General features: G+C 39.8%; 3 protein-coding genes across 3 annotated transcripts; 2 read left to right on the forward strand and 1 right to left on the reverse strand.

The window, feature by feature from the left end:
• LOC145467642 (ficolin-2-like) lies at positions 1–1,186 on the reverse strand. Its single transcript, XM_081451224.1, has 2 exons — positions 676–1,186; positions 1–343 (listed from the first exon to the last, which is right to left on the reverse strand). The coding sequence occupies exons 1-2, from the start codon at positions 984–986 to the stop codon at positions 115–117; spliced, it is 540 nt and encodes a 179-aa protein (XP_081307350.1). The 5' UTR covers positions 987–1,186; the 3' UTR covers positions 1–114.
• A 9,568-nt stretch (positions 1,187–10,754) lies between these two features.
• Positions 10,755–12,987, forward strand: LOC145480063 (uncharacterized). The gene is made up of 2 exons (XM_081458547.1): positions 10,755–11,893; positions 12,903–12,987. Exons 1-2 carry the CDS (start codon positions 10,755–10,757, stop codon positions 12,985–12,987), a joined length of 1,224 nt encoding a protein of 407 aa, XP_081314673.1.
• Positions 12,988–13,178: 191 nt separating this feature from the next.
• On the forward strand, positions 13,179–15,584 carry LOC145480064 (tetratricopeptide repeat protein 28-like). The gene is made up of 2 exons (XM_081458548.1): positions 13,179–13,213; positions 13,418–15,584. Exons 1-2 carry the CDS (start codon positions 13,179–13,181, stop codon positions 15,237–15,239), a joined length of 1,857 nt encoding a protein of 618 aa, XP_081314674.1. The 3' UTR covers positions 15,240–15,584.

Raw genomic sequence — 15,584 nt, forward strand, 5'->3', positions numbered from 1 at the left:
GGTTATTTGCAGAAAAAGGCTGACAAGTCGTAACTATCTTAAATGCTCCAGAAACCCTTCCTCGATCCTTTTTTACAACGGTGCACAAGGGAGTCTCTACCCTAATTCAAAGATTTAGGATCTGGTTTTAACCTTCATTTCACTGCGTTTTAGGGAATAGTTCCGGCCTCTAAACGTGACCCAGTTGATTCCATCGGCATAAGAAGAATGTGTTCCGTTCAGGTACAGTCCGTTAAGATTTGCGCCGAGGCAAATATTGTACCACCAGCTTCCTTTGTGTTTTTGTGCGCAGCTTTCAACCCAGCCGTCATTGTCGTCATCATTCGTAGAAAATTGCATATCACTGAAAGAAATTACAGATACAACAAACATGCCTGTTTAAGTTACACAGTAGCAGAGAAAGAAAAACAATTAACTAGTATTCTCCGTAACAACGCAATATTCTACATTAACTTAGTAAAATCTGCCTATTTAATACCTTAACTTTGTCAACACGGTCATCGAATCTATTACCTGTTCTTACTTGCCAGCCGTATATATTGCACAGGGATTACAAAATCTAAACTACTTTTCAACTAGTGTCGCCGAATCACTGGTAGAATTCCAACACAGCTGTTTCAAAAGGTACCCTAAGTTCCCTAAGTTAACGGCTCAATTATTCAGTATTTCTCTTACTTGTGATATATCATAGATTCACCAGCCGTGCCACTGTATCCTCCAATCAAAAGCCGGTACTTATCTGCCTCGTCTGCCACCTTAAAAGTCGTGTATTCAGCGTATCTGATGTCTCCATCAAAGTCTTCCAGGTCAACTCTCAGAGTGACGTTATCGACTGCAGTCAAACGGTGAAGATTGTCGTTTCCAAGCCAGAACTCACCGTTCAGATCTCCAAACCCGTTTTTGTAGGATTCCCAACCAAGATAGAAGTCAACAGAACCGTCCAAACGCCTCTGAAAAACTGTCCAACCTCCACCGTCCGTGGTCATGTCACACAACACTTGTATTGGTTTGCCGCCATCTGGATTGATTGTGTACACGCCACTGGGTGTGAAACCATTTTCAAGCAGCTCGGTACAGCTCCCATTTAGTTTTTGTGCTACAGTGAAGTAGAAGAGAATATAAATCAGCTGAGATAATCGAACTCTGCACTTCTGGACTGCACTTGGTGTTTTATTCCATGCGGCGTTGCGAGCAAAATGTAGAACAGATCACAGAAGAAAGAAGAAAGTGTTGGTGGTTTTGCACTGCTTTTGTAGCATTGCAAAATACCGCGTTGCTAGAAAAATTCAACATTCCCAAAAGTGCATTTGGGGCGTGGCTTTTCACGGGAAATCATTCTCCTCCCTTGAGGAAAGCTCGACGTTTTAGACCATAATCAACCGCGAATGCTTCACACATTGCGAGCGCGAAGACTTTGAAGACAGAGACGTCCTTACATATTTTTTCGTTAAATATAACTTTTCGTTCTAATTGAACCAAATGCGCTATCGGAACAAAATCATCTATTAAGCTTTATGAAGCGTGACAAGCTTTTTCTTGCGGGACTTGCTTTGCTCGTAAGCTTATCGACGCTTTGCGCCTTGCAGTTTGCGCGCATCGAGCATCGCGACTTGGCAAAGCACCAAAAAACAGACGGGAACAATCTGTTTTGTAGTTTAGCCCAATTTACGAATTGTTATAGAATGTTCTGACTGCAAGCATTTTGCTGTTCCTAATCAATCAATAGGGAACATCTCGCGTGGAATGAGGCAAAGTGCACTGCACAAAATAGGTTTAGGTGGCGCGCTCTAGTTGAGGACCTATGTTCCATTAGGAACGAAGAGGAATAAGTAGGTAAGTAAACAATCGGTAAATTTAAATAAGAGAAGAACTCATTCCACAAAGCACAGAAATTTTATTATTAGAGAACACCTCGATGGACACCGTGATGTTATGTGCTTTGTTGTTTTGTGTTAAAGATGCACTTTGATTAACATTTCAATCACATTAATTTGCCTTGAATCTATCATGCTATAGTTACTTAGTGTTCTCACCTTCACACGTGAACCCATCTCCTGTAAATCCATTTTTGCACGAGCAATTGTACGATCCTTCCGTGTTGTTGCACGTAGCGTTCACGTGACAGTCATTCATTCCCAGTATGCATTCATCCACGTCTATGAAAAATTTCAATTTCAATTTCTAGTTTTAGGCCAAAAATTCTGAAAAATTGTTTATTGGTAAAAATGAGACGTCTCAACCGCAGTTCATATATGAAATATTTCATATAAACTTTACATCATTTCACTCCTCACGGGAAGATATGAACTCAATTAATTGACCTCGCTCCCAATGTGTGGCTTCATAGCTCAGTTGGTAGAGCATCGCACCGGTATCGCGGAGGTCACGGGTTCGAATCCCGTTGAAGCCCTGATTTTTTTCAGGCTTCTTCTTTCCAGTTGCTTAAATTGGAAAATTAACTGCGATGATCATTCTTCACTTTCACGTCTCATTTTAGTTGCAAATTTACGCTGCAAATCGAGAAACTCTTGCATAATTGCAGGTCGAAAAAGACAATTCACCATACTAAGATTGGAATTTGAAAATATGTACCCTAATCGGGCTAAAACTGTTTTTTTTTTCCCCTTGGTCATTTACAGTATTCAAGATTTTTTGCCAAAATTGGATTAGTAATCCGAATCTCCATTGAAATCTATTTCTTATATTACTAAAACGGTGATGAAGTCCCACTCTTCCCTATGCACCTTAACGTTGGATTTCTGCCTCACATGCGTTCAGTTTTGCAGTATAGTTATATGATTTTAACGTGTTGAGATACACATTACACTTACCTGATTGACAGTTACCAGTAAAGCCCACTGCACATACACACTGATATGTGTCATGTTCCAAGTCTGAGAAACAACGGGAATTAACAGGACACCCAGCGTCTGAACATGGATTCTTTCGTTGAAATGAAATAAGAAAAAAATGTTCATGAGAGATGTGAACCGATATTGATAAACCTAGTTTTTCACGCTGTAAAAACTTGCTTACAACAGTGAAAGTCTTGATGCTGCAGTATGTTTTGTGAAACAGCAGGCGGAAATACATTTGCCGTCTAAGGACATGCATTAACTACCTTAGTTACTATGATTAAGCCTTAGCCAGATGCGTCACACCTTTGTTCCACCGTAAATAAACCCTTGTTTTGTAGTCCAGTCCAGTGGATTTCTGATAGCATCAGAGTCACTCAGCTCACACACGTGACCACCACCCTCCTTAGGACCAAAGTTGTATGATTGACACGTGATTTCCATAAAGCAGTGTAACTCACACACTTCTGCCGACGTCGCCCTCGAAGTTCTGATTACGTGGTTTTTAAGAGCCTTATTTGCAGTTGGCTTTCCAAACGTCTTGATTACACATGGCTCTAAATTACAAACAACAAGAGGGCTGTTTTTAAAGTGATATTCTAGAAAATGCTTCACAAAAAAATTGACAAGAAAGCCGACCAAACAGAGCGAAATCTAGCTTGTCCGGCGTTGCCTAAATAAAGGCTTGAGTTGGTGTAGAAATCGCTCAGGGTGTGAGCAAAAAATACTCGGATTTTCATGATTTAAGGGAGATCTCTCATCTTTCAGGCGCTGTGTATGATCCATTTCCACACAGTATTTCATGTACTTTTATAAGAATAGAGTCCAGTAAAATGTAAGAGTTTGACATAAAAGACTAGTGATTTTATGAGAGATGGTATTGATCGAGACAGAAGTTTAGTCCTCATTTCTTTCTCGTGGTATTCATCCGCGTGAGGTTCAGAGTTTTTTGCCAGCATTTTAAAACAGTCGTATATCTGTTGTAACATCAAGATATACAACGATTGCTCTTGTCAAACCCAAGATATTGTGTATCTATGATATCTAGTATCCATAGCAGGGGAATATCAAAATTGAATTCAGGCAATTTTCTCTTGATTCAGGGATTTCGAATCATGAAGAAATAAGAAAACAGACCTACCCAATGCCGACACAGCTTTCCAGGAAACCTTTATAAAACTCAGTACCAGAAACAATTTGGAAAAATGGAAATAGTTCATGGCACTTGACGCGTAAGAACAGAAAACTAGACACAAACTTTCGATTATTATGGCCTCATCAAGTATGCCAGTGTAGCTAAAGCCGAAAACATATCAAACTTCATTAAGAATTTATACTGCACAAAGAAAAACAAAATCCACTTTGTGATATGACTCGATATTGACGCACTCTTGTGGATTTAAATTACAAGGTTGGCTTTATTAAAAATAACCAAAGTTATTGTAGATATTCACAAACAAATTAAAGCAGCTGACACAATTCATTAGTCTTTTCTTTTGTATTCGATGATTTTTGTAGGTCGACGTCGCTTACCTAAATACAAAGGACTGCAGAGATCCCAGCAGTGACTATTGGATTCCCGTCAGATTAAAAGTCTAGAGTCTTTTGATATCGTCAAGTATGCCAGTGTAGCTAAAGCCCAAATCATATCAAAATTTAATAAGAATTTATACCGCAAAGAAAAACACAATCCACTTTGTGATATGATTCGATGGTGAGGCGCCCTTGTAGATATAAATTACAGTGTTGACTTGTCAAAGTTATTGTAGATATTCAGAAACAGATTAAACCAGCTAACACATTTCAAAAGTTTGCTCTTTGTTTTGGACGATTTTTGTAGGACGTCGCCTAATAAATTAAATACAAAGGACAATAGAAAATAATATCACAACAAAGGTTATTGGAATCCAAAAAAAAAAAAAAAAACTTGGTGTAGCCATGAATTTTTCAGAGATAATTAGCCTCGAATGTCAAGGAACCAAAACAACGAACAAAAAACTACTTTTATATCGGACCGAATTCGCAAAAACATGCCCGCGTTTACGCATTGACCCGGCCTGGCCGTGACGGAGCCCCCCACCACCTCCCCCCCCCTTCCCCCTGGGATTAAAGTCGCTAGCTTTGCACCTAGCGGGCATGTTTCTGCGAAATCGCTCAGATAAACTTTCTGCTGTGTATTATTATGTGAGCAATGCGTCATCTTAAGACGAAACCTGATAGGAAATCGAGCAATTTCAGTTTTTAATGGACGAAAACCTTGTACCAGAATAATTTTAAATATATTACTGTTCCTTTTTGCATTTTCTAAAAGCTAAAAATATAAATAGTTGCCTGAAATAGTACCAAAATCAATTACCATAGGGAGCTCGAGAAAATAAAATTCAAAGTTCAGAGAAATTGTACAAACATAAGTACAAGTTCGTCATCGGTTTCTTCCCAACAGTACTTTCAAGTATTTTATGTGAATTAAACTTCAAGATATAAATTTAAGAAACCGTAAGTACCCTCTTTTTGTCTTGTTAGGAATATGATTATCCATTTGTTTCTAAATGTTCTTTCAAAATTTTGCAATTTTGCAATGTTGCAATTTTGTCGACCTGTACAGCACCGCAAATGATCCCCGACCGCAAACGATCCCCAAACCGGAAATGATCCCCAAATTGGACCGCAAATGATCCCCGATGTGGACCGCAAAATGATCCCGCCGGAAAACGACGAATGGCATGGAGTTTGTTCTTCGTGTCGAGGTTTCAATTTTCAACCTAAACAGAAACAAGTCATAACTGACCATATTTTATAAAGATATAATTCTCAGGATAAATAGTCTTCGGAAAGATTACCGTAAAAGCTCCGCGAAATGCCTTGTAATCGGCTTTGCCTATATATCACCATAACATTTCATAACAACTTAACCGAAGCGAAAATTGCGAACGGAAAAGTCAGATCAGTCACTCGATATTCTGCGTGCATCTCAATTTCTAAATCGTGTCTAATTTTCTCGCCTGCACGTTTGGTGATACCCTGAGTACTAGAGACTTTTCAAGTGCGGTCTCCGATTTTGGTTAATCACGCAAAATAAAAAAAACCTCTGATACCTAGGGTACTCTTGTTATCGATTTTGAAAATCAGTAGCAAGAAATTTTAGCGGATATCGGGTTACAGTGGTAACCTATATATCAGGTTAAGGTTGTTCGTGAAGCAAGACTTCGTTGGTCTGGAAATCTCACACGAAAACGGCTTACGGCTGCCATTCTACTTTAGTTCGTAATGATATCCGTTTTCTCGGTTTTCCGCGTATGTTACCCACGGGTAATGAAGGTAAGAGTTAGATTGCTCAACATACCATGCAAGTTGACCAATCAGCGCCCCTGTCCAGATTCACTACACGTTTACATCTTCAGTATGGAATTTCAGGCTGCAAATTGCAGATGCGAAAGACAAACCGGCTTGGAGTGCGTTGAGATGCGGACTTTCTAGTTCACACAATATCGTACGTAGGACTAAAAGGTCATGAATACTCACGATCACTCTTACTGGTGGTATTAACACAAATGTATACAAGTTGTTTATGCCTTCGTCATGGTAGCATTAAGTTGTTACTGTTGTATATCGAGCCAATTGAGAAATGGTATCGCTGTTTACGACCTTTTTTTCGTGTTTTTTTAGAAGAATTGTCAAGAGAAAATGAGATGGAATTATTTATCATGAGAATTTTATTTAAATTGTAGTTAACGTTGTCAGTATCGTTTCTTTCTATTTATCGTTTGAATGATGAAAATCAAAGGAAGGAATAAAAACATGGAAGCAAACTCCATGCCATTCCTCGTTTTCCGGCGAGATCATTTGCGGTCCAATGTCGGGGATCATTTGCGGTCCAATATGGGGATCATTTCCGGTCTGGGGATGATTTGCGATCCAATTTGGGGATCATTTCCGGTCTGGGGATGATTTGCGGTCCAATTTGGGGATCATTTTCGGTCTGGGGATCATTTTCGGTCCAATTTGGGGATCATTTTCGGTCCAATTTGGGTATCATTTGCGGTCGGGGATCATTTGCGGTCGGGGATGATTTGCGGTCGGAGATGATTTGCGGTTCGGGATCATTTGCGGTCGGGGATGATTTGCGGTCGGGGATCATTTGCGGTGCTGTACAGACCACACCAAGCCACTGCACACTAATGATAGAGCGCAATGGCTCAGCCAATCAGATTACAGCATTTGCACTAGTGTTCAAGCAGAATTCAATTAATTATAGAGAGTAACTAACGTGACGGGATTGGTTTTCTTATTACAGGACCTCTGTTCAGACTCGCGGCTCGGAGTGACAAAAACAATCAACATGCCAGAGTTATTTGGCCATGCGCAAGGAGTGGAGATGGCAAGTACTTCGCTACAGCTTCATGGGACAAAAACGTAAGCTCGATAAGGGACCCGGGACCTGCGATTAATTAATTATTATTACTATTAATTGGTGATTAATTTAACACCTGACTAGCTCTTGTTAATCTACGTAGGTAACACTAGTATTGGGGATTGGTCTTAAAGAAGGAGCAAGCTTTGGGCCAATTGTATCCTTGTTTATGAAAACCTATCTACGTTCGAAAGTTACGGAATGCCCTTCTGTTCCGTAAATTTTCGTACGTTTATTAAAGCTAATGGTTAACTTGTACTGAAAAAATATCACCCTGCACTTTGTTTAAATTCTTGTTTCTCTTTCAGCGGAATTTTTCCCTCACGTCACGTGCCTCATAACATGCAGCATTTGTCACGTGCTTGCCGTGCGACGGTTGCGATGGAGATGAAAAAGAGACTCTGAAGTTTGCTGATGTTTACAGCTGGCAAGCTGTGGCTTGGATCACAGCGTTAGAATATTTAATGCGGCTGTCTTAGTGTGACTAGCTGCGTTACTGTCACTTACTTACTTACACAGTATAACGTATTGTAAGTAACTGTATGTACAGCAAGTAACGTAAGTAGAGTATTATATTGTTAGCAGTGTAAGTAGCCCGTATTGCAAGTAATTGTATTTTCTGTAAGGAACTGTATTGAGTATTGTATTGCCAGCATAAGTGACCCGTATTGTAAGTAACGTAAGTATTGTAGAACTGTGTTTTGTAAATTAAAATTATTTAAAAAAAAAAAAAAAAAAAAAAAAAAAAGTTACTGTCACGCAACAGTACCGCCTATATGAGCTTGGATCAAACTGCACCCACTGCGTGGAGGCCTCTGCAAGGACGCTTGGTTTTAGTTGACGATAGCGCTTCCATCGTGTACACGTAACGAAGTGTCTCTTTTTTTGCTGGATGACAGCACAACCTATTTAAAATCAATAGAACAGAAAAAAGAATCCAAAGATCAGTAATAAGACTGAGAATATAAATTGCGACGCCTTTTATTGAAATAAAACGATTCAGTTTTAACGTAAGCTATCCAGAAGCTTTCATTTGTTTGACGTTTTTCGTTACAACAAGTGAGGATGATTTAACAAAACGATTCGCAGTTCCCAATGATAATTTTTTGAAATCTATTTTCAGTTTCGTTGCATGTACTGCTAGTGTCATATTGCTCACGTTTTCGTGACCTCATACCTCGCGCGTGGCATGTTATTTTACAGCGACCTCACGAAAATAAAACCAACAGGTGTGACAACGTTTCATCAGTCAGGCAGCTAAGTGCTTAAAATAACCATTCACAATTTACCCCGGAAGAGGTTCATGGATCATCCGCCCTTGGTTGCAGGCATGATCCTTTGTCACTGTGCTGTTTTAAGAGGCGCCTGGTTGACCAATACCTAATTTCTCCTAACAATATAACGGGTGATGAGAATAGAGTCAACTAGCGGACATATTACCTTGATTTACTGTTGTACCCGATACCCTAGCCATAGTCGCGATTCAAAAGCTGTGTCTACTGTCCTGATAACCTGCAATATCAAATCACTGATATGATGTCGCCAGTTGACAGAATTTAGGTACAGTAAATACCTATTTTTTGTTACCCTTCAGCGGCAAACATTAGACTTTTTTGGTCTCTCCAAGGGTATAATGGCTCGACTGTGTCTCGCTAGAATACGAACTAAGGCTCGACCAAACCGCCTGAAATACCATCGAAACATACCATAAATGTTCCATTAGGCATTCAGAACTTTTGATTTAGTGTTTTTGAGAATATGGTGGTTTATCGAGAAAATTTGTTTTCATCGCCTGATCGTTTTCTTTGTGCTTAAACAAACAGGTACAATCTTAAGTACGGATTGCTCGGTGGGGTATGGACTTGTCGCTAATCAAGTTTTCCTCCGGGTGTCACGTGAGTCGAGATCCTGGCCTACTAGGAGGCGAGATTCGTGACTCTCTTTTCCCCAGCCCTCTCCATTCCAACCCAACCCTATTCCAGACCCCACCGTCGCCGTCCCTCCGATTTTGCGTGTGACATTTTTGGTTTTTGCGTCTTTTTTCGCTTCTCACTCCAAAAAGTAAGGAAAAAGTAAAACTGTGGATGGTTTGTCTACATCTTCACGTCATATTGACGTCATATGGCAATCTGTCTTCTTTGAATAAATACTTGGATCATTCTTTTTTCCTTCAAAAGCGAAATACTGTGTTTGCAAGAAGACAGTTTCTAATTCGAATTAATATCGTATTTTTGGGAAATTGTTTCGCCCCTAAATGCATTTTTAAAATAAACCTTTAAAAGAGCAATGGTAACGCAAAAAAGTTTGCCTTCAAACTTGATTAATCCAGAGCAGAATTTCAGTAGCCTCTAAACGGCTAACTAATGCGTTTTATGTAAACAATTCAGGATGGAGGATTATGCGTGCCCATCTCACAATAAATACAAAATCATACTTACTAGTTAAAGACAAACATTCCAAAATTTCAGTTTTTTTGAAAAATGAAAAATCTGACATGACAAACTTGAAAATTTCATTTTCTAATTTCCTCGTGCAACGTCTGATTTTATGAATTATTTACGGTATCTGGTGTTTTACTTTCCAAAGCGAACAGTGTAAAACAAACCTGACAGAAAAGTTCACTCCATGCTAGGAATACAAACTGGTCTTCAGGCTTTTATTTCAACATTCACTGAACATTGGCAAGGTGAGTACAACTTGTCTTAAATTGCATGCCTTAACTTTATATTCTTTACGAGTTGAACTAAACTAAAGAAAATATTGTTTGGCCAAGGTATAAATACTTCAAAGTAGCTCTTCTAAGTTACAAGCGAAATGCTACCGCGTCGTGAAATCTAGGAAAAACCTTATGACAATAGAATGGTAATTAAAAAACGTTTACGACAAATGAGAGACTTTTGCACTGACTAAATGTTTAGCCGTTTATACGGCGGTGACTAGAAAAATTTGTTCGTCTATCTTTGTGTTGGACTGATTTTAAGACTGTAGGTACATTTAAAGAAAGAAAACAAATTAAGAGGCGATTTTCGCCATTTGTCGTTTACCGTAAACGTCATTCTTCAACTCTGTTTGAGAAGCTTATTCACGTAAGGACCTGAATGATCACTCCGACTTTTAGCCAAGTTGAATTTACGCATGAAAAGTTTCCTGTAGCCAAAGTTGATTTGTACATTCATAGTTAATTCCAACGTTTTGTAGTTTCAACGAATCTGAAATGTCAAGTACAAAATAGAGAAATTGAACTTGTGCACCCGAAATAAATTCGGTCCCTTTACAGCAAGCACTCCTTTACCTTTTATTTCTTTAGTCCATCAGACTTAAAGATGAAATGTACAGGTTTGGAATGCTAATTTGCTAAAAACATGGCTTTTTCGAGTCCCTTTACTCTTCTTCGTAGTTACACAAAGCTCATTACGTAATGCGGCAAAATTCTACAATCACCATTATTTGGTTTATTTTCAGTTACATGACTTACTGAGGAAAGCGTCATGAATTACTTACAAGAAGTTATACAAGCCATCTGTATAGCCCTCCTTGTCGCTAATTTCCTTCTCAACATCGGTCGTACTCTAAAAGCCATCGAGTTATGCAAGGAAAGCTTAGTTTTGCTCAGTAATAAAGTACTCAGTGTACAAAACCCATTACGGCAAAGAATGTACAGAAAAATTTATTATACCATGTTTGAGGCGTACCGCCGTGTTAGCGATCACTCAAATGCAATAGCTTGCGGCATGAAACTTCTCGACTTTCACCACGAGTGTGGTGATACAGGCCACGAAGGTGTGCTTAGCATAGTACTGGCAGAGATATATCAGAGTCAAAGTATGTATGCTGAGACAAAAGAACTTTATGAGAGAGCAATCCTTGTCATGCAAAAAACAGGCGACAGGAGAGGAGAAGCAATCGCTTTTGGAGGCCTAGGAACTGTGCTTGTTTCACTCGGTGAATACGTCAAGGCTAAAAACTATCATGAAAAAGCACTTGCGATAAGCGTGGAAATTGGTGACAGAGCAATAGAAGGTACATGTTGTGGAAGCCTAGGAAATGTGTTTCAATCTCTCAGCGAGTATATCAAGGCTAAAGAATATTATGAAAAAGCACTTGCGATCAGCATGGAAATTAGTGACAGAGCGAATGAAGGAACATGGTATGGAAACTTAGGAACTGTGTTTCGCTGTCTCGGTGAATATGTCAAGGCTAAAGAATATTATGAAAAAGCACTTGTGATCAGCGTGGAAATTGGTGACAGAGCGAGTGAAGAAACATGGTATGGAGACCTAGGAAATGTGTTTCGGGATCTCGATGAATATGTCAAGGCTAAAGAATATTATGAAAAAGCACTTGCGATCAGCATGGAAATTGGTCACAGAGAAGGAGAAGGAACATGGTATGGAAACTTAGGAACTGTGTTTCGTTGTCTCGATGAATATGTCAAGGCTAAAGAATATTATGAAAAAGCACTTGCGATCAGCATGGAAATTGGTCACAGAGAAGGAGAAGGAACATGGTATGGAAACTTAGGAACTGTGTTTCGTTGTCTCGGTGAATATGTCAAGGCTAAAGAATATTATGAAAAAGCACTTGCGATCAGCATGGAAATTGGTGACAAAGCGAATGAAGGAAGACGGTATGGAAACCTAGGAAAAGTGTTTCGGGATCTCGATGAATATGTCAAGGCTAAAGAATATTATGAAAAAGCACTTGCGATCAGCGTGGAAATTGGTGACAGAGCGAGTGAAGGAACATGGTATGGAAACCTAGGAAATGTGTTTCGGTCTCTCGGTGAATATGTCAAGGCTAAAGAATATTGTGAAAAAGCACTTGCGATCAGCATGGAAATTGGTGACAAAGCGAGTGAAGGAAGACTGTATGGAAACCTAGCAAATGTGTTTGGGTCTCTCGGTGAATATGTCAAGGCTAAAGAATATTATGAAAAAGCACTTGCGATCAGCGTGGAAATTGGTGACAGAGCGAGTGAAGAAACATGGTATGGAAACCTAGGAAATGTGTTTCGGTCTCTCGGTGAATATGTCAAGGCTAAAGAATATTATGAAAAAGCACTTGCGATCAGCATGGAAATTGTTGACAAAGCGAATGAAGGAAGACAGTATGGAAACCTAGCAAATGTGTTTCGGTCTCTCGGTGAATATGTCAAGGCTAAAGAATATTATGAAAAAGCACTTGCGATCAGCGTGGAAATTGGTGACAGAGCGAGTGAAGAAACATGGTATGGAAACCGAGGAAATGTGTTTGGGTCTCGCGGTGAATATGTCAAGGCTAAAGAATATTGTGAAAAAGCACTTGCGATCAGCATGGAAATTGGTGACAGAGCGAATGAAGGAAAATGGTATGGAAACCTAGGAATAGTGTTTCATTCTCTCGGTGAATATGTCAAGGCTAGACAACATTTTGAAAAAGCACTCTCGATCAGCATGGAAATTGGTGAAAGAGCAGGAGAAGGAACATGTTATGGACGCCTAGGAAATGTGTTTTATTCTCTCGGTGAATATGTCAAGGCTAAAGAATATTATGAAAAAGCACTTGCGATCAGCATGGAATTTGGTGAAAAAGTGAATGAAGGAACATGGTATGGAAACCTAGGAAATGTGTTTTATTCTCTCGGTGAATATGTCAAGGCTAAAGAATATTATGAAAAAGGACTTGCCATCAGCATGGAAATTGGTTACAGAAAAGGAGAAGAAGAGTGTTATGGAAACCTAGGAAATGTGTTTGATTCTCTCGGTGAATATGTCAAGGCTAAAGAATATTATGTAAAAGCACTTGCGATCAGCGTGGAAATTGGTGACAGAGGGACTGAAGGAACACAGTATGGAAACCTAGGAGATGTGTTTCGGTCTCTCGGTGAATATGTCAAGGCTAAAGAATATTGTGAAAAAGCACTTGCGATCAGCATGGAAATTGGTGACAGAGCAAATGAAGGAAAATGGTATGCAAACCTAGGAAATGTGTTTGGGTCTCTCGGTGAATATGTCAAGGCTAGAGAATATTATGAAAAAGCACTCGTGATCAGCGTGGAAATTGGTGACAGAGCGAGTGAAGGAACATGGTATGGAAACCTAGGAAGTGTGTTTCGGTCTCTCGGTCTATATGTCAAGGCTAAAGAATATTATGACAAAGCGCTTGCGATCAGCATTGAAATTGGTGATAAAAGCGCACAAGCAATTTGCTACCGCACAGAAGGCCTTTTTTATAAATCTCTTGGTGATAAAGACAAAACTCAAGCCTGCCTCGAGAAAGCAATTGCGATTGCAGTTGAAATTGGTAACAGAAAAGAAGAAGCAAGATCTTACCTGAGCCTTGGAGAAGTGTTTCAATCTCGCGGCGATCATGATGTGGCCGAAGAATATCTTGAAAAGGCACTGTCAATCAGTGAAAACATTGGACACGTTGAAACTGAGTTTCGTTGCTATTGTAGTCTTACATTGACAAGGTTATCACAAAACAACTCTCAGGAAGCTTTTTCTCTTTTGTTTCGAAGTATTGGAAAATCCGAAAAAATGCGAGGTTTCCTTCAAGACAGCGATCAATTAAAAATATCCTTTGCAGACATGCATGTTTATCCCTATCAGCAGCTCAGTGCATTGTTTCGTTATGCTGGAAATCCTAAGAGTGCTCTTTGTGTTGCAGAGCTTGGACGAGCAAGAGCCTTAGCAGACTTGATGGCAACTCAGTACTCTGTTGCAAATCGCATATCAGCTGACCCGCAATCATGGACTGTTGTTGAAAATGTCATGAAGAAAGAAAGTAACTCTACTTGTCTATACATTTCTTATTTTGATCAAAGAGTGTTTTTGTGGATTCTCAAGACAAGCGGAGTCATTCAGATCCGAGAACTTGATGTGGATAAAAAGACTCTTTACACAAGGTTAACAAAGGTTGCTGAAAACTTCGATGAATTTTTTGCTATCATGGCTGAAAGCTTCCAAGACTTTGGTATTTTACCCGAGGAGGTCTGCGAAGATCGATCCTGGAATGGCAATGACATTGAAACAAATCCTGAATCTTTTCAGGAAGATAGCCCCGCAACTTTGCGACAAGGCAAGCCTGGGAATACGGATGATCCCGAACCGAGTCTAAAATTGTTCTACGAACTGCTCGTCAATCCTGTATCCGACTTACTTGACGAGCCCCAAATCATCATTGTTCCTGATCGCAACCTGTATCGTGTTCCGTTTCCAGCTTTACTCAATGAAAGCGGGAAATATTTATCGGAGCGTTTCAGAATCCGCGTGGTTCCTTCTTTGACGACTCTGAAGCTCATTCAGGACAGTCCTGCAGACTATCACTGTCAGACTGATGCTCTAGTAGTGGGTGATCCTGATGTTGGTGTGGTGATTTACAGGGAAGAAGTCAATAAAAAGTTCGTACCATTGCCTGGTGCAAGAAAGGAAGCAGAGATGATCGCACGACGGCTGGGCGTTTGGCCTTTGTTAGGACAGGACGCAACAAAGAAAGCGGTACTTGAGAAGCTGAATTCAGTGAGTCTGATACATATTGCTGCACATGGTAATGCTGAAAGAGGAGAAATTGCTCTTGCCCCTCCAGAGCCGGTCCATCCAGGATCTGCTACACTAACCGGAATTCCACAAGAAGACGACTACCTTTTGAAAATGTCCGACATTTCAAAAGTCAAAGTGCGGGCTAAGCTGGTTGTACTAAGCTGTTGTCACAGTGGCCGTGGACAAATTAGAGCCGAGGGAGTTGTTGGAATCGCTCGCGCATTTCTAGGAGCCGGTGCACGCTCGGTGTTGGTGGCACTGTGGGCTCTAGACGACATTGCAACAAAGAAGTTGATGAGTCGCTTTTACGAGCACCTTGTTGATGGAGAAAGTGCCAGTGTATCTCTTCACGCGGCCATGAAGTGGATGAGAGATCACGGCTTTACCAAGGTTTCCAGGTGGGCCCCGTTTATGCTGATTGGAGATGACGTCACATTTGAGTTTGAAAAATAAAGGTATGTTTTTTATTAGCGAAGAAAATATTTCATAAATTTGGTTAGTTAGTTGCCCATGCGACTTAAAGAAAAATTGAAACTCCCTACTTTTCTTCTTTTAATTTGTGTTTCAAAGGGCAAAATCTAGCTGTGCTGTACACAAAAGAGTTACAGAAGTGAATCAAAAGATTTTCACTTCCAATCAGTTATTGAGAAAAAGTTTTCTTTCATCAAAAGACTTTCTTGTGCGGCGATGAGATTCCTTATTCTTGTCACTTCTCGACCGTAAATTTGGTACTTATGCTTAAAAAGTAAAGTGTTCTCAGACATGATCGGACGCTTATGTCTGCGATTTAAGAATTAA

Source organism: Orbicella franksi, chromosome 2 (genome assembly GCF_964199315.1).
Source record: "Orbicella franksi chromosome 2, jaOrbFran1.1, whole genome shotgun sequence".
Lineage (NCBI taxonomy): Eukaryota > Metazoa > Cnidaria > Anthozoa > Scleractinia > Merulinidae > Orbicella > Orbicella franksi.